The sequence below is a fragment of the Euprymna scolopes genome, chromosome 36, assembly GCF_053919585.1.
Source record: "Euprymna scolopes isolate OS-2025 chromosome 36, ASM5391958v1, whole genome shotgun sequence".
NCBI lineage: Eukaryota > Metazoa > Mollusca > Cephalopoda > Sepiida > Sepiolidae > Euprymna > Euprymna scolopes.
This window is the reverse complement of record NC_136517.1, coordinates 64,939,110-64,961,611: the sequence shown is the minus strand read 5'-3', so window position 1 is coordinate 64,961,611 and position 22,502 is coordinate 64,939,110. Positions and strand designations below refer to the sequence as shown.

At 31.3% G+C, this 22,502-nt stretch overlaps 1 protein-coding gene across 8 annotated transcripts in view; it reads left to right on the top strand.

Moving 5' to 3' along the window:
• Window positions 1-13,617, top strand: part of LOC145260550 (uncharacterized) — a 103,496-nt gene extending 89,879 nt beyond the window's left edge. For all 8 annotated transcript variants that reach the window (XM_080118779.1, XM_080118778.1, XM_080118783.1 and 5 more), the window contains one exon: window positions 12,518-13,617. In XM_080118779.1, coding sequence (XP_079974905.1) covers window positions 12,518-13,308 — 791 coding nt within the window. In that variant the 3' untranslated portion in view covers window positions 13,309-13,617. The remainder of the gene's footprint in view (window positions 1-12,517) is intronic.
• The last annotated feature ends 8,885 nt before the right edge of the window (window positions 13,618-22,502 follow it).

Here is a 22,502-nt window from a genome sequence, read left to right as displayed (position 1 = left end):
TGAGACACCTGCCGGGCCAGGCCCTGGAAATTCCAGTTCCCTTGTTGCCATTTACGTTCATAACTATATTTGCCAACTTCATTGAATGTTTTGCTGTTTTAGGCTACAGCCAGCCTTTTTTGCTATCGAGATACACAAGATGGTAAGAAGTGTATCTAATTTATATCAAACAATGCCTGTGCTTGAGGCTTTTTATAGTTTTATATATATATATATATATATATATATATATATATATATATATAGTTTTGTGTTTACTATAAACATTTTAAGCAAATATTATGCAAGTAAAATATCTGCATGTAGAATATCTCCGTATAATTACATGTAATAGTTTACTAAAGATGATCATCTCATAAGAAAAAAAAAAAACTAATAGGGAATTAATTAAAATGCTTAAAAGATGTAGAATATCTCCGTATAATTACATGTAATAGTTTACTAAAGATGATCATCTCATAAGAAAAAAAAAAAACTAATAGGGAATTAATTAAAATGCTTAAAAGATGTAGAATATCTCCGTATAATTACATGTAATAGTTTACTAAAGATGATCATCTCATAAGAAAAAAAAAAAACTAATAGGGAATTAATTAAAATGCTTAAAAGATGTAGAATATCTCCGTATAATTACATGTAATAGTTTACTAAAGATGATCATCTCATAAGAAACCAAAAAAACTAATAGGGAATCAATTAAAATGCTTAAAAGATGTAGAATATCTCCGTATAATTACATGTAATAGTTTACTAAAGATGATCATCTCATAAGAAAACAAAAAAACTAATAGGGAATCAATTAAAATGCTTAAAAGATGTAGAATATCTCCGTATAATTACATGTAATAGTTTACTAAAGATGATCATCTCATAAGAAACCAAAAAAACTAATAGGGAATCAATTAAAATGCTTAAAAGATGTAGAATATCTCCGTATAATTACATGTAATAGTTTACTAAAGATGATCATCTCATAAGAAACCAAAAAAACTAATAGGGAATCAATTAAAATGCTTAAAAGATGTAGAATATCTCCGTATAATTACATGTAATAGTTTACTAAAGATGATCATCTCATAAGAAAACAAAAAAACTAATAGGGAATCAATTAAAATGCTTAAAAGATGTAGAATATCTCCGTATAATTACATGTAATAGTTTACTAAAGATGATCATCTCATAAGAAACCAAAAAAACTAATAGGGAATCAATTAAAATGCTTAAAAGATGTAGAATATCTCCGTATAATTACATGTAATAGTTTACTAAAGATGATCATCTCATAAGAAAACAAAAAAACTAATAGGGAATCAATTAAAATGCTTAAAAGATGTAGAATATCTCCGTATAATTACATGTAATAGTTTACTAAAGATGATCATCTCATAAGAAACCAAAAAAACTAATAGGGAATCAATTAAAATGCTTAAAAGATGTAGAATATCTCCGTATAATTACATGTAATAGTTTACTAAAGATGATCATCTCATAAGAAAACAAAAAAACTAATAGGGAATCAACTAAAATGCTTAAAAGATGTAGAATATCTCCGTATAATTACATGTAATAGTTTACTAAAGATGATCATCTCATAAGAAACCAAAAAAACTAATAGGGAATCAATTAAAATGCTTAAAAGATGTAGAATATCTCCGTATAATTACATGTAATAGTTTACTAAAGATGATCATCTCATAAGAAAACAAAAAAACTAATAGGGAATCAATTAAAATGCTTAAAAGATGTAGAATATCTCCGTATAATTACATGTAATAGTTTACTAAAGATGATCATCTCATAAGAAACCAAAAAAACTAATAGGGAATCAATTAAAATGCTTAAAAGATGTAGAATATCTCCGTATAATTACATGTAATAGTTTACTAAAGATGATCATCTCATAAGAAAACAAAAAAACTAATAGGGAATCAATTAAAATGCTTAAAAGATGTAGAATATCTCCGTATAATTACATGTAATAGTTTACTAAAGATGATCATCTCATAAGAAACCAAAAAAACTAATAGGGAATCAATTAAAATGCTTAAAAGATGTAGAATATCTCCGTATAATTACATGTAATAGTTTACTAAAGATGATCATCTCATAAGAAACCAAAAAAACTAATAGGGAATCAATTAAAATGCTTAAAAGATGTAGAATATCTCCGTATAATTACATGTAATAGTTTACTAAAGATGATCATCTCATAAGAAACCAAAAAAACTAATAGGGAATCAATTAAAATGCTTAAAAGATGTAGAATATCTCCGTATAATTACATGTAATAGTTTACTAAAGATGATCATCTCATAAGAAACCAAAAAAACTAATAGGGAATCAATTAAAATGCTTAAAAGATGTAGAATATCTCCGTATAATTACATGTAATAGTTTACTAAAGATGATCATCTCATAAGAAACCAAAAAAACTAATAGGGAATCAATTAAAATGCTTAAAAGATGTAGAATATCTCCGTATAATTACATGTAATAGTTTACTAAAGATGATCATCTCATAAGAAACCAAAAAAACTAATAGGGAATCAATTAAAATGCTTAAAAGATGTAGAATATCTCCGTATAATTACATGTAATAGTTTACTAAAGATGATCATCTCATAAGAAACCAAAAAAACTAATAGGGAATCAATTAAAATGCTTAAAAGATGTAGAATATCTCCGTATAATTACATGTAATAGTTTACTAAAGAAGATCATCTCATAAGAAACCAAAAAAACTAATAGGGAATCAATTAAAATGCTTAAAAGATGTAGAATATCTCCGTATAATTACATGTAATAGTTTACTAAAGATGATCATCTCATAAGAAACCAAAAAAACTAATAGGGAATCAATTAAAATGCTTAAAAGATGTAGAATATCTCCGTATAATTACATGTAATAGTTTACTAAAGATGATCATCTCATAAGAAACCAAAAAAACTAATAGGGAATCAATTAAAATGCTTAAAAGATGTAGAATATCTCCGTATAATTACATGTAATAGTTTACTAAAGATGATCATCTCATAAGAAACCAAAAAAACTAATAGGGAATCAATTAAAATGCTTAAAAGATGTAGAATATCTCCGTATAATTACATGTAATAGTTTACTAAAGATGATCATCTCATAAGAAACCAAAAAAACTAATAGGGAATCAATTAAAATGCTTAAAAGATGTAGAATATCTCCGTATAATTACATGTAATAGTTTACTAAAGATGATCATCTCATAAGAAACCAAAAAAACTAATAGGGAATCAATTAAAATGCTTAAAAGATGTAGAATATCTCCGTATAATTACATGTAATAGTTTACTAAAGATGATCATCTCATAAGAAACCAAAAAAACTAATAGGGAATCAATTAAAATGCTTAAAAGATGTAGAATATCTCCGTATAATTACATGTAATAGTTTACTAAAGATGATCATCTCATAAGAAACCAAAAAAACTAATAGGGAATCAATTAAAATGCTTAAAAGATGTAGAATATCTCCGTATAATTACATGTAATAGTTTACTAAAGATGATCATCTCATAAGAAACCAAAAAAACTAATAGGGAATCAATTAAAATGCTTAAAAGATGTAGAATATCTCCGTATAATTACATGTAATAGTTTACTAAAGATGATCATCTCATAAGAAACCAAAAAAACTAATAGGGAATCAATTAAAATGCTTAAAAGATGTAGAATATCTCCGTATAATTACATGTAATAGTTTACTAAAGATGATCATCTCATAAGAAAACCAAAAAAACTAATAGGGAATCAATTAAAATGCTTAAAAGATGTAGAATATCTCCGTATAATTACATGTAATAGTTTACTAAAGATGATCATCTCATAACAAAACCAAAAAAACTAATAGGGAATCAATTAAAATACTTAAAAGATGTAGAATATCTCCGTATAATTACATGTAATAGTTTACTAAAGATGATCGTCTCATAAGAAAACCAAAAAAACTAATAGGGAATTAATTAAAATGCTTAAAAGATGTAGAATATCTCCGTATAATTACATGTAATAGTTTACTAAAGATGATCGTCTCATAAGAAAACCAAAAAAACTAATAGGGAATTAATTAAAATGCTTAAAAGATGTAGAATATCTCCGTATAATTACATGTAATAGTTTACTAAAGATGATCATCTCATAAGAAAACAAAAAAACTAATAGGGAATTAATTAAAATGCTTAAAAGATGTAGAATATCTCCGTATAATTACATGTAATAGTTTACTAAAGATGATCATCTCATAAGAAAACAAAAAAACTAATAGGGAATTAATTAAAATGCTTAAAAGATGTAGAATATCTCCGTATAATTACATGTAATAGTTTACTAAAGATGATCATCTCATAAGAAAACAAAAAAAACTAATAGGGAATTAATTAAAATGCTTAAAAGATGTAGAATATCTCCGTATAATTACATGTAATAGTTTACTAAAGATGATCATCTCATAAGAAAACCAAAAAAACTAATAGGGAATTAATTAAAATGCTTAAAAGATGTAGAATATCTCCGTATAATTACATGTAATAGTTTACTAAAGATGATCATCTCATAAGAAAACAAAAAAACTAATAGGGAATTAATTAAAATGCTTAAAAGATGTAGAATATCTCCGTATAATTACATGTAATAGTTTACTAAAGATGATCATCTCATAAGAAAACCAAAAAAACTAATAGGGAATCAATTAAAATGCTTAAAAGATGTAGAATATCTCCGTATAATTACATGTAATAGTTTACTAAAGATGATCATCTCATAAGAAAAAAAAAAAACTAATAGGGAATTAATTAAAATGCTTAAAAGATGTAGAATATCTCCGTATAATTACATGTAATAGTTTACTAAAGATGATCATCTCATAAGAAAACCAAAAAAACTAATAGGGAATCAATTAAAATGCTTAAAAGATGTAGAATATCTCCGTATAATTACATGTAATAGTTTACTAAAGATGATCATCTCATAAGAAAACCAAAAAAACTAATAGGGAATCAATTAAAATGCTTAAAAGATGTAGAATATCTCCGTATAATTACATGTAATAGTTTACTAAAGATGATCGTCTCATAAGAAACCAAAAAAACTAATAGGGAATTAATTAAAATGCTTAAAAGATGTAGAATATCTCCGTATAATTACATGTAATAGTTTACTAAAGATGATCATCTCATAAGAAAACCAAAAAAACTAATAGGGAATCAATTAAAATGCTTAAAAGATGTAGAATATCTCCGTATAATTACATGTAATAGTTTACTAAAGATGATCGTCTCATAAGAAAACCAAAAAAACTAATAGAGAATTAATTAAAATGCTTAAAAGATGTAGAATATCTCCGTATAATTACATGTAATAGTTTACTAAAGATGATCATCTCATAAGAAAACCAAAAAAACTAATAGGGAATCAATTAAAATGCTTAAAAGATGTAGAATATCTCCGTATAATTACATGTAATAGTTTACTAAAGATGATCATCTCATAAGAAAACAAAAAAACTAATAGGGAATTAATTAAAATGCTTAAAAGATGTAGAATATCTCCGTATAATTACATGTAATAGTTTACTAAAGATGATCATCTCATAAGAAAACCAAAAAAACTAATAGGGAATCAATTAAAATGCTTAAAAGATGTAGAATATCTCCGTATAATTACATGTAATAGTTTACTAAAGATGATCGTCTCATAAGAAAACCAAAAAAACTAATAGAGAATTAATTAAAATGCTTAAAAGATGTAGAATATCTCCGTATAATTACATGTAATAGTTTACTAAAGATGATCATCTCATAAGAAAACCAAAAACACTAATAGGGAATCAATTAAAATGCTTAAAAGATGTAGAATATCTCCGTATAATTACATGTAATAGTTTACTAAAGATGATCATCTCATAAGAAAACAAAAAAACTAATAGGGAATTAATTAAAATGCTTAAAAGATGTAGAATATCTCCGTATAATTACATGTAATAGTTTACTAAAGATGATCATCTCATAAGAAAACCAAAAAAACTAATAGGGAATCAATTAAAATGCTTAAAAGATGTAGAATATCTCCGTATAATTACATGTAATAGTTTACTAAAGATGATCATCTCATAAGAAAACAAAAAAACTAATAGGGAATCAATTAAAATGCTTAAAAGATGTAGAATATCTCCGTATAATTACATGTAATAGTTTACTAAAGATGATCATCTCATAAGAAAACCAAAAAAACTAATAGGGAATCAATTAAAATACTTAAAAGATGTAGAATATCTCCGTATAATTACATGTAATAGTTTACTAAAGATGATCATCTCATAAGAAAACCAAAAAAACTAATAGGGAATCAATTAAAATACTTAAAAGATGTAGAATATCTCCGTATAATTACATGTAATAGTTTACTAAAGATGATCATCTCATAAGAAAACCAAAAAAACTAATAGGGAATCAATTAAAATACTTAAAAGATGTAGAATATCTCCGTATAATTACATGTAATAGTTTACTAAAGATGATCATCTCATAAGAAAACAAAAAAACTAATAGGGAATCAATTAAAATGCTTAAAAGATGTAGAATATCTCCGTATAATTACATGTAATAGTTTACTAAAGATGATCATCTCATAAGAAAACCAAAAAAACTAATAGGGAATCAATTAAAATGCTTAAAAGATGTAGAATATCTCCGTATAATTACATGTAATAGTTTACTAAAGATGATCATCTCATAAGAAACCAAAAAAACTAATAGGGAATCAATTAAAATGCTTAAAAGATGTAGAATATCTCCGTATAATTACATGTAATAGTTTACTAAAGATGATCATCTCATAAGAAAACCAAAAAAACTAATAGGGAATCAATTAAAATGCTTAAAAGATGTAGAATATCTCCGTATAATTACATGTAATAGTTTACTAAAGATGATCATCTCATAAGAAAACCAAAAAAACTAATAGGGAATCAATTAAAATACTTAAAAGATGTAGAATATCTCCGTATAATTACATGTAATAGTTTACTAAAGATGATCATCTCATAAGAAAACCAAAAAAACTAATAGGGAATCAATTAAAATGCTTAAAAGATGTAGAATATCTCCGTATAATTACATGTAATAGTTTACTAAAGATGATCGTCTCATAAGAAAACCAAAAAAACTAATAGGGAATTAATTAAAATGCTTAAAAGATGTAGAATATCTCCGTATAATTACATGTAATAGTTTACTAAAGATGATCATCTCATAAGAAAACCAAAAAAACTAATAGGGAATCAATTAAAATGCTTAAAAGATGTAGAATATCTCCGTATAATTACATGTAATAGTTTACTAAAGATGATCGTCTCATAAGAAAACCAAAAAAACTAATAGAGAATTAATTAAAATGCTTAAAAGATGTAGAATATCTCCGTATAATTACATGTAATAGTTTACTAAAGATGATCATCTCATAAGAAAACCAAAAAAACTAATAGGGAATTAATTAAAATGCTTAAAAGATGTAGAATATCTCCGTATAATTACATGTAATAGTTTACTAAAGATGATCATCTCATAAGAAAACAAAAAAACTAATAGGGAATTAATTAAAATGCTTAAAAGATGTAGAATATCTCCGTATAATTACATGTAATAGTTTACTAAAGATGATCATCTCATAAGAAAACCAAAAAAACTAATAGGGAATCAATTAAAATGCTTAAAAGATGTAGAATATCTCCGTATAATTACATGTAATAGTTTACTAAAGATGATCGTCTCATAAGAAAACCAAAAAAACTAATAGAGAATTAATTAAAATGCTTAAAAGATGTAGAATATCTCCGTATAATTACATGTAATAGTTTACTAAAGATGATCATCTCATAAGAAAACCAAAAAAACTAATAGGGAATCAATTAAAATGCTTAAAAGATGTAGAATATCTCCGTATAATTACATGTAATAGTTTACTAAAGATGATCATCTCATAAGAAAAAAAAAAAACTAATAGGGAATTAATTAAAATGCTTAAAAGATGTAGAATATCTCCGTATAATTACATGTAATAGTTTACTAAAGATGATCATCTCATAAGAAAACCAAAAAAACTAATAGGGAATCAATTAAAATGCTTAAAAGATGTAGAATATCTCCGTATAATTACATGTAATAGTTTACTAAAGATGATCATCTCATAAGAAAACAAAAAAACTAATAGGGAATCAATTAAAATGCTTAAAAGATGTAGAATATCTCCGTATAATTACATGTAATAGTTTACTAAAGATGATCATCTCATAAGAAAACCAAAAAAACTAATAGGGAATCAATTAAAATACTTAAAAGATGTAGAATATCTCCGTATAATTACATGTAATAGTTTACTAAAGATGATCATCTCATAAGAAAACCAAAAAAACTAATAGGGAATCAATTAAAATACTTAAAAGATGTAGAATATCTCCGTATAATTACATGTAATAGTTTACTAAAGATGATCATCTCATAAGAAAACCAAAAAAACTAATAGGGAATCAATTAAAATGCTTAAAAGATGTAGAATATCTCCGTATAATTACATGTAATAGTTTACTAAAGATGATCGTCTCATAAGAAAACCAAAAAAACTAATAGGGAATTAATTAAAATGCTTAAAAGATGTAGAATATCTCCGTATAATTACATGTAATAGTTTACTAAAGATGATCGTCTCATAAGAAAACCAAAAAAACTAATAGGGAATTAATTAAAATGCTTAAAAGATGTAGAATATCTCCGTATAATTACATGTAATAGTTTACTAAAGATGATCATCTCATAAGAAAACAAAAAAACTAATAGGGAATTAATTAAAATGCTTAAAAGATGTAGAATATCTCCGTATAATTACATGTAATAGTTTACTAAAGATGATCATCTCATAAGAAAACCAAAAAAACTAATAGGGAATTAATTAAAATGCTTAAAAGATGTAGAATATCTCCGTATAATTACATGTAATAGTTTACTAAAGATGATCATCTCATAAGAAAACAAAAAAACTAATAGGGAATTAATTAAAATGCTTAAAAGATGTAGAATATCTCCGTATAATTACATGTAATAGTTTACTAAAGATGATCATCTCATAAGAAAACCAAAAAAACTAATAGGGAATCAATTAAAATGCTTAAAAGATGTAGAATATCTCCGTATAATTACATGTAATAGTTTACTAAAGATGATCATCTCATAAGAAAAAAAAAAAACTAATAGGGAATTAATTAAAATGCTTAAAAGATGTAGAATATCTCCGTATAATTACATGTAATAGTTTACTAAAGATGATCATCTCATAAGAAAACCAAAAAAACTAATAGGGAATCAATTAAAATGCTTAAAAGATGTAGAATATCTCCGTATAATTACATGTAATAGTTTACTAAAGATGATCATCTCATAAGAAAACCAAAAAAACTAATAGGGAATCAATTAAAATGCTTAAAAGATGTAGAATATCTCCGTATAATTACATGTAATAGTTTACTAAAGATGATCGTCTCATAAGAAACCAAAAAAACTAATAGGGAATTAATTAAAATGCTTAAAAGATGTAGAATATCTCCGTATAATTACATGTAATAGTTTACTAAAGATGATCATCTCATAAGAAAACCAAAAAAACTAATAGGGAATCAATTAAAATGCTTAAAAGATGTAGAATATCTCCGTATAATTACATGTAATAGTTTACTAAAGATGATCGTCTCATAAGAAAACCAAAAAAACTAATAGAGAATTAATTAAAATGCTTAAAAGATGTAGAATATCTCCGTATAATTACATGTAATAGTTTACTAAAGATGATCATCTCATAAGAAAACCAAAAAAACTAATAGGGAATCAATTAAAATGCTTAAAAGATGTAGAATATCTCCGTATAATTACATGTAATAGTTTACTAAAGATGATCATCTCATAAGAAAACAAAAAAACTAATAGGGAATTAATTAAAATGCTTAAAAGATGTAGAATATCTCCGTATAATTACATGTAATAGTTTACTAAAGATGATTATCTCATAAGAAAACAAAAAAACTAATAGGGAATCAATTAAAATGCTTAAAAGATGTAGAATATCTCCGTATAATTACATGTAATAGTTTACTAAAGATGATCATCTCATAAGAAAACAAAAAAACTAATAGGGAATCAATTAAAATGTTTAAAAGATGTAGAATATCTCCATATAATTACATGTAATAGTTTACTAAAGATGATCGTCTCTAGCAAACTATTAAGCCAATTTTTGGTCTAAATATTTGAAATTTTACATAAAGAGTATTCAGAGATGCAGCAAGCATTTTAATCAGTTTTGGGGCAAAAATTTTGCTGGCAAAAGGTCAAAATTTACAGAGTTGACCTTTGCAGACTCTACCAAACTCCTCCGTCAATTTTGGGTCTAAACACTTGAAATTTTAGATGTAGGTCAAACATTTTAATTTGAGCCCAAAACAATAAATGTTAAGGGGTCAAAGTTTTAAAAAATTTGACGTCTATGGTCTCTACCAACTTTTCTCTATGGTAGTTAAGGAAACCTATTATATAGAAAGGCATTAACGTACATATTCATACTTTTTAATATATACATATGCACATAAAGTTATGAACAGTACATAGGGCCCGAGCAAAGCCGGGTAGAACTGCTAGAAAATTACTAAAACAGAAAAAGGCTTGCTTTTTTTCTGTTCTTGGCCTTCGAGCCAAGGTCAAAGTGTAAGAAGATACTAGCTAAGAAACTTTTTAGTTCTGGAGTGACAAGAATGACCAACGCCACTATGTCCCCCCCCCCTTGAGTTGGCCTTGTGCTTAAGTTTTTTTTGTTCAGTTTGAACTCACATTGTAATTTTAACCCGAATAAAAGATTTAACATCTCAAAGTGTAGTATCTGTTCCGATGCTACTCTAAAGGTTATTTGTCTCGGTCAATGGAGGGGAAACCCTCTCTGAGAAAATTATTTTGGTCCCTACCAGTGCTCCTTTTGCTTTTTCGGGGAGCTGGTTTAACCCCACATTGAAAACGACCTTGTGTTACATTTTGGGGAAACAAATGAATACTAATAAATAAAAAAAAAAAGGCTTGCTTTTTTTTTCTGTTCTTGTTTTCATGCAAATAAACTATCTAAAAGATCAAAGTGTAGCATCTGTTCTGATGCTACACAAGTTAATTTGTGTTGGTCAGTGGAGGAGAAACCCTCTATACGGAGACAATTATTAATTTTTATCCTTACCAGAGTGCCCCTTTTGCCTTTTTTGGAGATGCCCCCCCCCCCCCCAATTAAAAACGTCCTTGTCACATTTTGCTTTTGCAGGGAAGCAAATAAATACTTAGGAAAATGTTGTTAATAAAAAAACTCCCAAATTTCTAGGAGTAGAGATACGTTTAGAAGGCTAAATAATGCATTTAAAAATTTTTTTTTCTTATGTAAACAAATTTATTTGCTTAAATCAGATATATTTCGATGCTATACAATGAAGAGTCGGTTTTTTTTCTTTCTTTTTCTGGTCAGCATGGTGGAATTCTGCGAGCGACAGTGTTAGTCCGTGGGTCTTGATAAGTTTACTTTTTTAAAAAAGTAAAATTGTCATCAACAGGGTATCGCCTTAGCTACGCAAATTGAATTAATGAAAATTGTAATCTGCATTTGAAGAGTTACATTTTAATTGAAAATAAGAATTGTATATAAATGAATACATTTAGAAAGCTAAACTTTTTCTTTTTTCTTGACATAAATCAAACTGTTATCAGGACTCACAGACTAACACTGTCGTTCGCAGAATTCCACAATGAGGATCAGAAAAAAGAAAAACACTCTCCATTGACAAGGATCTATAGCATCAAAATATATAATTTGGCTTAAGCAAATTTGTTTATATAAATTCTTTTTTTAATTTTATGGTAGCTTTTCCAAGATATAAACTATATTTAATGACATCTGACCTAGAAGAAAGTGACTTGGAGTCAATTTTACAAAAAGATAAAGGATTTTGACACTGAATTGTAAATACATGGAGAAACCTGTTGCTGATAAACTCCCAAGTTTCTTTAGATGTATGTAACATTGTTGAACTAAGTAATGTGTTCCTTGTTAGACTTTATGGGGAAACCCAGTTAATAAATACTTCAAAACCATGTTTTATGGCCATGCAAAAATTAACCAAGAATCCTCCCTTAAATACAGATGTCAAAATTTAGGAATTAAATTTTTCTGATTATGAATAAGGAAAAGCATAATGCTTCTTTTTAATGGAAATGCTTCTCTTGGCAGAAATTGTATGTACAGAGAAATGCTTTTCTCAAACCTTTAATTGGGTCATGTTTACATATTTTTTATTTAAAGAACTGAAATAAAAAAATTACTTTTTTTTTCTGTAAAGATTAAAAGAAATGGAAGTAATATTTGCAAAATCGTCATGAATCCATTATCTAAATATTTCTTGTCTCTTTATACTTTACAGCAGTGCATTTCCTGGTCCAAAATCAAGGAATTGTCCTTTTCCTGGATGACCACGAACCACACACGAATGCGGTTACTAAACTTGTCCAATACCTGAATGAATGTCATCTGCGAGTCTCTCTTGCGTCAACCTTTCTGCAAAATCTTGACATCCCAAATCAGTTGGTTGTGATGACTGAGGCGCTTAAATCTGACTTTATCCTCTTGGTACTTTCCAATGCCTTGCAAAAGCGGATGGAGGCTTGGGACAAGCAGCAGGATTATGTAGAATTCTTCAAAGAAGTGAATTCCAATATTCTTACCAAACAATTTCTGGAGATTCTAATGGCAAGCAATAAATTGCACGTGTGTAAGTTTGACCATGTGGATGGATTCGGACATTGGCCAAAGCCTTGTTACTCACTGCCAACTGACCTGACTAAAATGATTATGGATCTGAGTGGACTAAGCCGTAGCCAAAGAATGATTCTTTGTAAATCTTGGAAATCTCATTCTCTTTCTACTGAATTGCACAAAGGAATTCAGAAAGCCATTTTGTATGAAGAATCACATGAAAACTGGTTTCAGGAAAAGTATGTGTGTCCAAGAAATGTGGTTGATTCCTATATCGCAGTCGATGAAACCAGTAGGACGGAAAGTTTTGTCTCTTCACCAAAACTAAAAGAAATTTTTACAATTTATCAAGATAAGTTTACCAAGTCCAAGACCCACCCAATCATTACTGAGAGTATTGATAGTGAAGCAGTAAGCTTAAATATGGAAGAAATCAATGCAAAAAATCTACAATTATAATTTTTCTGTGGCTTTATTCCAACTTTTCTGAAGATTTGACACCTTGTCTTTTAATTTTTTTAAGACAAATTCTTCCATCTCAAACTTGACTAAACTTTATATTTCTGGAATGTATATTCAGATCCGATGTCTCTCGAATGTTAATCATCATTCGATCTTGTGTCAATTATAGCTATGAACGAGATTGATATCCTGATTTTGTTAAAATTTTATTTGAAGGTTACTTTGGTGACGAGTTTTTATTTTGAAAGCCAATCTTTGTATAGACTATCATTTCTCTTTGCATAATACAGACTCTCAATATGTTTTCATTAGTGTCAATAATTATTAGAAAGTACGCTTTCTTCAGCATCTTACACTGCATGCCTTTCACTGTTTTTTTTTTCTCTATTGATGGGGCCTCTCAATCCTATATTAATCTGAACTGCTACAGCTTTTCCTTCTCTTTGGCCTCAAGTGTAATGGTTCCACTGAATTCTTGAATGCATACTGGTAAAGTATATATTAGCTGTTTATGCATCTTTTCCAAACATAACATGGCAAACAATAGTGAGACTTTTAAGTCATTAATAGTTGTCATACTTCTCACTGATGCAAAAATCAGTTGCAGTCTTAACAAAGTGTTTCTTTACAACGATGTGGAGAACTGTCAAACTCCACATCTCTGAGTAAACTATCCAATCTGAATGTAAGGGTCTGCCCTAGCTGTGGTGGATCTGGATATCATGACTTGCTGAATTTCATCTTGTCTTTGTAGAATTTTGAAAAGTACGACTAACACAAATAAAAAGAATCGCAAGTCTAATTTAGTTTCAGACAAAAAAGTGGCAGGTTATAACGTAGCTATGTCAGCATTGTGGAGCAATTGGCAAGCAGCGAGTCTTCTCTCCTCATACCTCTTTCAAGAGTTTGAGTGAAAATTGTCATCAAATTTATGGCATAAGTATGTTTTATGCCATGTCTTGACAGCCAGCTGTGTTGGATGTGTGAAACGGATGAAATACTTTTTTCCTTCACAAACAAGTTTGTGTCTAAGGTTTATTTTCTTTGCAACTTTCTAAACACATGTTAAAAGTAACTACAATTTTACATGAAATTGCCTTAATGTATTTAATGTGAGATTTCAGATTCTTCAAAATATTTATTTTCAAGCTAGCCAAAACCATCATCAGAGAAGGCCTGACCCCCCCCACCACCACAATAAAAGCATGAAATTCTTTTTCTCTTCTTTATAGCATGTGCACCTGTAGAAATATAGCAATTGTTGAAATAGTAATCTCCTTCATTCGTGGTACAAAATTACTGACCCCCCCCCCCAACAACAAGTTAGATCATATATGCTTTTCAGACACTATAAGGCTTATCTTATTAAATTAACTATGCTAAAAAAGACATAAGGACATGTGTTTCTTATGTACTCATAAGAAACACGTCCTTATGTCACGCTCCCATACTGACATCATGACAATACACCACTTAAATGTGTAAGAATATTGTCACAAATATTTTTCTATTGCTAATTATATGATTTTGAAATAGATTTAAATAAGGATACATGGTGTTGGGTGGGGTGGTTTGAGATCAAACGTTTCAAAAAATTTAATTTGATAATATCTGCAGAGTTCAGGGAGTTTTGCAGTATTTTCCACTCACAATAGTCTACCACATCGACATACTTGAATAGTTTGTAAGAAATTGATTGTTCCATTCTATACCTTAGTACCTCAGGCCACTTGGTGTAGCTATCAGCTATGATTAATTAGTAATGGTCTTCAAGGGACCAAAGTTGAGGTGGATTCTTGATCACAGCTGATGTTAGTAAAATATCTAGTTTTGCTACCTCCCCCAAAAAACCCATGCTTTCAAATGTGAATTAATCTCCCATTAAATTATATAATTTTAAGTTTAATCAGATGATTTTGGAAACTGTAAGTAAAAAAGTATTTTCAAATTAGTTAATTATATCTTGAATAATTTGTTAGAAATAAGTTTAAATATTGCAAGAGAAAAAACTCAAATTTTTATAAAAAAAATTAAATTATTGAACTTTATTCATTCAATTAAAATGAAATACTTATCATATAGGTACATTTTGAAAATTAAATTCAATTTTGTCTAGTGCTAGTAAATAAAATATTTAAAAATATTTCTCTAAATTATAGAAATCATCACTTTAATGGGAATATTTATTTATGAATGTTTTTAATGGTAATTCATTTGCTTTGTAAATTTTAATTAAATTGTTACCAACTTTTGATTGGTTAATCTAATTAAATTTTAGACAGTTTTTTTTATAAATATTTTAGGAATAGTACATTCTAGGATTCTGCTTGACTTCTGGTTTTAATTTGAACCTAAATAAGATATCTTGAATGTATAACATTGTCTAAAAAATCAAATATAGCGGTGTTGACGATGGATGTGATAAGGTATTCACAAAGAATGGCCGACACTGATATTTGAAGACGATGGATATCGTGTTACTGGGAATCAAAATAGTAAATTATTGGCAATGGCGCTTGTGTATTCAGTATCAGTTGGAGCAAGATGGGATCGGTCAGTAGACTCGAAGCTGCTGGAGTGAGCCTGAGTTTGCTGAAGGTAGTCTCGGAAGGCAAGCAGTAGTTGGCATGCAGGTAGTTTATGGTGGTTAGCTATGAAAAAGGCTGTTGTGTGGCACAATGACTTAGCTATCAATTTGGGGGAGCTGGGGACTTATACACTGATTAATCTTGTGCACAACTTTTGTACTTGTGAGGAGGCAAACATATATAAAAGTCGACACACGAAGATTGGCAGCTGTTATGAATTTGGTGCACAGTGAAGGTTAAGCTATGCTAACATTTGAAATACAAAATATGCATGATAAAACATTTCTCTCTCTTTCTACTTCAATGAAGAGAATTGTAATTTTTTTTTTTTAGTTAAGATTTGCATCTTGTGCATAACGGATAGCAGTTTTGCTGCACACATTAGTTGACGATCACTTAACTAAGTTTATTTCAAGTCCTTATTTGCAGTGACGACAGATCTTTTTTTTTTTTTTTTTTTTTTTTTTAGCAGAGAAGTTGTGAATTTGCAATTTTCTTTTCATCTTTTTTTAGATGCAAATGCTAATATAATGCACTGTGGATGCGTTATCAGCAACTCCTGTTGTAACTACCGGCCGGTTTCAAGGAAAAGAGTGACGCTTCAATTGATGTGTATAATTTTATTAAACACTGTGAAAACTGTAAAAGAAAATATTACATTTAATAAGGAATACATTTTAATATTAATTTCCTAAAGAAACTTAATAAGTTCTTGAGATAAATTAATGAATGTCAATTACCATGTTGTCTCTCCAAGGGCCAGTAGTCAAAATGATGTGGAATCGTTCTAGCCTCTTTCCCTACTTCCACTTGGAGTCCGGAGAAAATAAGGGGACAGCAACAACTGGTGATAAGGAAAGGGGGGAGGGTTATTGAAATTGATGGGACTACACAGCTACACCTGTAACTCTTGCTTCTCCTTATTTGTCCCTCAGTCCTCATTTCCAACGAGTGATTTTTCTGACAAAAGGAGAAGAAAAAGAGAAAAGGTCGGCAGTATTGCGCGAACAGTAGCCTTTTTTTTTTTCTTTTCTTTCCTTTTTCTTTTTCTTACTTTCCCTCTCTACCCTGCTCTAACAAAATCTGATCTGTTCCACAATTCCCAAAACTTCATCATGAAAAGTCTCTCGAAAAAATACACGAATAAACCCAGAACTCAGTCTTCCAACGTAGACCCCCACTACCATGTCTCCTTCTCCAACATCAGGGGTCTACGTTCCAACCTTCCAGACCAAACCGGACTTAAGCGAAACTGGCATTGGACCGACTATTTCCCTAGATGAGTTCATAATTAAAGGATACTCTAACTTAACATCCAAATCTAACCCCCAGATCGCCATGGGCATGGTATATGTGCCTACATTAAAGATGGCTTTCCGTGTGGTAGGGATATCTCCAGAGAAGACCCTAATTTACCCTATATTTACCCTTCTGGGTTGCATTTGCTTACACCACTGTGTTTATATTTGCCTTCTATCACCCTCACAATAGCGGAGTTAAAATCTTTAAGAGCATATCTGAGAAAGTTGACCACATCCTGTCTGCTCATCTGTGGAGATTTCAATGTTCACAATGTAGAATGGTTAGCCCACTCAAACAAAACAGATGATGAGGGGAGGTTCTGCCATGATTTCTCCATTGCTTATGACCTCACTCAGATTTTTCATGAACCCACCCGTCATTGACGGTCAGTATGCAAGTTTTCTAGACCTTTTTCTCACAACTTGCCCTGAGCTGTGTTCATTTCTGTTCTGTCTCCACTGGGATCCTCCGACCACTCAGTTGTATCAGTTAAGGTAAAAATGAAATGTAATAAGTCTTCAGACGTACTTCTACATCATACAGTATATCGATACTGACCGTACATTTATATCTGATCCAGCTCTGCACTCCATGTTTAAAAAGGATGTGTCCTCTATAGTATCAGACTCGATGGAATGGTTAATTGTAGGTATAGACAACTTCATACCCTAAAATTCCAGCAAAAACCTAATAGCCAGCTGTAGTTCTTTCCAGAATGTGCTGCTGCCATCGCACACAGAAATCACTTTTTCCATTGCTTCCAACGTAATAGATGCACTGAGACTAAAACCGCCTTCAGGACTGCCAGCAACCAGTACATTCATATCTGATCTACCTCTGCATTCCATGTTTAAAAAGGATGTGTCCTCTATAGTATCAGACCTGACCGAATGGTTAATTGTAGGCATAGACCGATTCATATGATCGAAAAACTTCCAACAAAAACCTAACAGCCAGCCATCGTTCTCCCCATCGCGCACAGAAATCACTTTTTCCATAGCTACCAACGTAATAGATGTACTGAGACTAAAGCTGCTTTCAGGACTACCAGCAACCACTGTAAAAGAGTAATAAAAAATGCAAGACAGCTATATACTCAGTCTGTTAAATCCAAAGTAGCTGAGCAGCGGCTTGGTTCCCACCAGTTTTGGCAAATAGCAAATAGCAAATAGGGTCATGAACAGAAGTGTGCTCTATCCCAACTATCGTCAATGGACCTGAGGTCATCTAGTCAGCATTAGACAAAACCAAACTCTTTGCCAAGAACTTTGCAACTAATTATACCCTATGCGACCAAGGTCATCAACCCCCGTATTTCCTCCTGTATCAGAAAACACACTATGCGACATAAAAATATCTGTGCATGATGTTGCCAAGCTAATCAAGAATCTCGATTCCAGTAAAACAATAGGCCCTGACAGTATTCCAATTATAGTGTTGAAAAAGCTTCAACCAGAACTTGTTCCCATACTTACAAAGCTGTTTAAGTGTTGTCTTAAGAATTGCTTTCCATCACCCTGGAAAACTTCATCAGTATGCCCTGTATTTAAGAATTCAGGGGATCAGTCATCTCCCTCTCAGTATCGACCAATAAGTCTTCTGTGCATTATGAGTAAGTTGCTTGAATCCATGTTAAATAAAGTAGTCAACCACCTCAGCAGAAATAACCTTAGTGACATGCAATATGGTTTCCGTTTTGCTAGATCTACAGATGTGCTAACGGTTATATCTCATAAGATTAGTGAATCTCTCGACAAAGGCTTCCTTTCTAGGGCAATTACTTTTGACATATCAAAGGCATTTGATATGGTATGGCATAAAGGTCTACTTCACAAGATTTCAAGCTATAATAATAATAATAATAATAATAATAAAAAACAATAAAATAATAATAAAAATAAAAAAGTAGTCAACCACCTCAGGAGAAACAACCTTCTTAGTGACATGCAATATGGTTTCCGCTCCCCAAGATCTACAGCAGACGTGCTAACGGTTATATCTCATAGGATTAGTGAATCTTTTGACAAAGGCTTCCTTTCCAGGGCTATTCTTTTTTTTTTTTTTTTTTTTTTACATAGGCATCACCACTTATCAAGGCCAAGAGGCCACTCGAGGATAAGGGTTAAAGAGTGTACAGTAGAAATTGGACAATATAGTAACCGTTAGTAATGGAGATTCGGTAAGTTTGTTAACTTATATGGAACGGCTCATCAAAAACTTGTTTACGTTAGACTTGAAGACAACCATATTGTAGTCAGCTAGAAAGCAGAAAAACAGAAGACAATTCCATAGTCATGCAGTTCTAAGGAAGATTTGCTCATGGAATCTATGTTTAGGTTTAGGCACAGATAAAGAGTGGGGGAAACTAGTGATAGTGTTTTCTGCTAGACGGATGTTTCTTGTGAAAGTTTGGCGAGGAGGGACCGTAGAATGGAGCTCAGCCGAGCACCTGCCATGAAAATAACGATAAAGCAGAGATAAACTCGCAACATCTCTTCTGTGAGAAAGAAGTTGCAGGGAAGAGAAAAGAACATCCGCCATAAGGCTACGAAGTCTATTTTGAACTCTATTAATGCAGGATAAGTCTTTTCTAGCAGCTCCTGCCCAGATGTGGCAACAGTACTCCATCCTTGGACGTACCTGGCTCTTATATATATAGAGAGAATTGCATCAGCAGTGAGATATCTACTGGATCGATAGAAGGATCCGACCATTTTTCCAGCAGCCTTGGCAACAGATTTTATGTATGTGTTCCATTTCAGATCAGGAGTAAAGGTCAAGCTCAGAAGCTTGTCAAAACATGAGGCCTCCTCAAGACGAGAGCCATTCATTTCAATTGATTCCAGATGGGGATCAGAGCATTGATGATGTAAAGATAAAAGCTTGGTTTTAGATGCATTAAAAGTAACAAGCCACCGCTTTCCCCCTTGTACCACGTGTTCAATATTAGAAGAGAGAGAATCAAAAAGAACTTGGTCGTTTACGATCTTAGATGTGCTACTATAGATAGTAGTGTCATCAGCATAGATGTCTATGAATGATGTAAGGATGTGATTTGGAAGATCATTAATATAGATCAGGAAGAGAGTAGGGCCCAGGATGGACCCCTGAGAGACTCCAGTATTAATACTAAGAGCTTCTGATTTCTGCCCATCAACCACTACTCTTATGAACCTATCGGAGAGAAATGATTTAATAATTGAGAAGATATTTCCAGCTATACCATAGCTGGAGATCTTGTGAAGTAAACCTTTATACCATACTCTATCAAAGGCCTTTGGTATGTCACGAGCAATTTCCCTAGAAAGGTAGCCTCCGTCGAGATATTTGCTAATCCTATGAGATATAACTGTAAGCATATCTGTAGATCTAGCAGAACGGAAACCATATTACTCTTGACATATCAAAGGCCTTCGATAAGGGAAGGCACAAGGGCCTACTTCACAAGATTTCCAGCTATGGTATCACTGGAAATGTTTTCTCAATTATTAAATCATTTCTCTTCGATAGGTTTATAAGAGTAGTGGTTGATGGGCAGAAATCAGAGGTCAACAGTATTAATGCTGGAGTCTCTCAGGGGTCCATCCTGGGCCCAACTCTCTTCCTGATCTACATCAATGATCTCCCAAAACACATACTTAAATCATTCGTTGACATCTATGCTGATGACACGACAATCTATGGCAACATATCAAAGGCCGTAAATGACAAAGTTCTCTCTAATTCTACCTCTTCTGATCTTGAGCACGTGGTACAGTGGGGGAAGAGGTGGCTGGACGCTTTTAATGCATCCAAAACCAAGCTTCTATCTTTACATCATCAACGCTCTGATCCCCATCTGGCATCAATTGAAATGGATGGTTCTTGTCTTGGGGAGGCTCCATGTTTTGACAAGCTTCTGGGTTTGACCTTTACTCCTGATCTGAAATGGAACATGTACATCAGGTCTGTTGCCAAGGATGCTGGGAAAATGGTGGGATCCTTCTACTGCTCCAGAAGATATCTCACTACTGATGCAATTCTCTATCTGTATAAAAGCCAAGTACGTCCAAGGATGGAGTACTGCTGCCACATCTGGGCAGTAGCTGCTAAAAACAGCCTATCCTACCTTGACAGAGTACAAAATAGACTTTGTAGCTTAATAGCTTTTCTTTTTCCTGCAGCCTCTCTCCCACAGAAGAGACGTTGCGAGCCTGTCTTTGTTTTAGCGTTATTTCCATGGTAAGTGCGCATCTGAGCTCCAATCTCTCGTCCCCCCCTCGCCAATCTTTCACAAGAAACACCCGTCTGGCTGAAACTACTGTCAATAATTTTCCCCACTCTTTATCTGTGCCTAAATCCAAACGTAGATTCCATGAACATAACTACTTTCTTAGAAGTGCATGACTGTGGAACTCTGTTCCGTTTGCCTGTTTCCTACCTGACTACAACTTGGATGTCTTTAAGTCCAACATAAACAAATTCCTAAATAAGACATTCTATCAAATCTCCAATACTAATGATTGGTACAATACTATCTCATTGATTACTGTACACCCTTATCCCTGAGTGGCCTCCGGGCCTTGATAAGTGGTGAACTCCATGTAAAAAAAACAAAAAAAAAACAGCTACGGTATAGATGAAAATCTCTTAATTATTAAATCATTTCTCTCTGATAGGTTCATAAGAGTAGTGGTTGATGGGCAGAAATCAGAAGCTCACGGTATTAATGCTGGAGTCCCTCAGGGGTCCATCCTTGGGCCAACTCTCTTCTTGATCTACATCAATGATCTCCCAAAACTTAGATCATTCGTAGACATTTATGCTGATGACACTACCATCTATGGCAACACATCAATGGCAATAAATGACAGTTCTCTCTCCTCTGATCTTGAGCATGTAGTACAATGGGGAAAGAGGAGGCTGGTTACTTTTAATGCATCTAAAACCAAGCTTCTATCTTTACATCATCAACACTCTGGTCCCCATCTGGCAACAATTGAAATAAATGGCTCTCATTTTGGGACGGCTCCATGTTTCGACAAGCTTCTGGGCTTGACCTTTACTCCTGATCTGAAATGGAACACGTACATCAAATCTGTTGCCAAGGTCGCTGGAAAACAGATGGGATTCTTCTACCATTGCAATAGATGTCTCACTCCTGATGCAATTCTCTATCTGTATAAGAGCCAAGTACGTCCAATGATGGAGTACTGTTGCCACATCTGGACAGGAGCTGCTAGAAAGGACTTATCCTGCCTTGACTTCGTAGCTTGTTTGGGGATGCCTTTTTCTCTTCCCTGCAACTTCTTTCCTACAGAA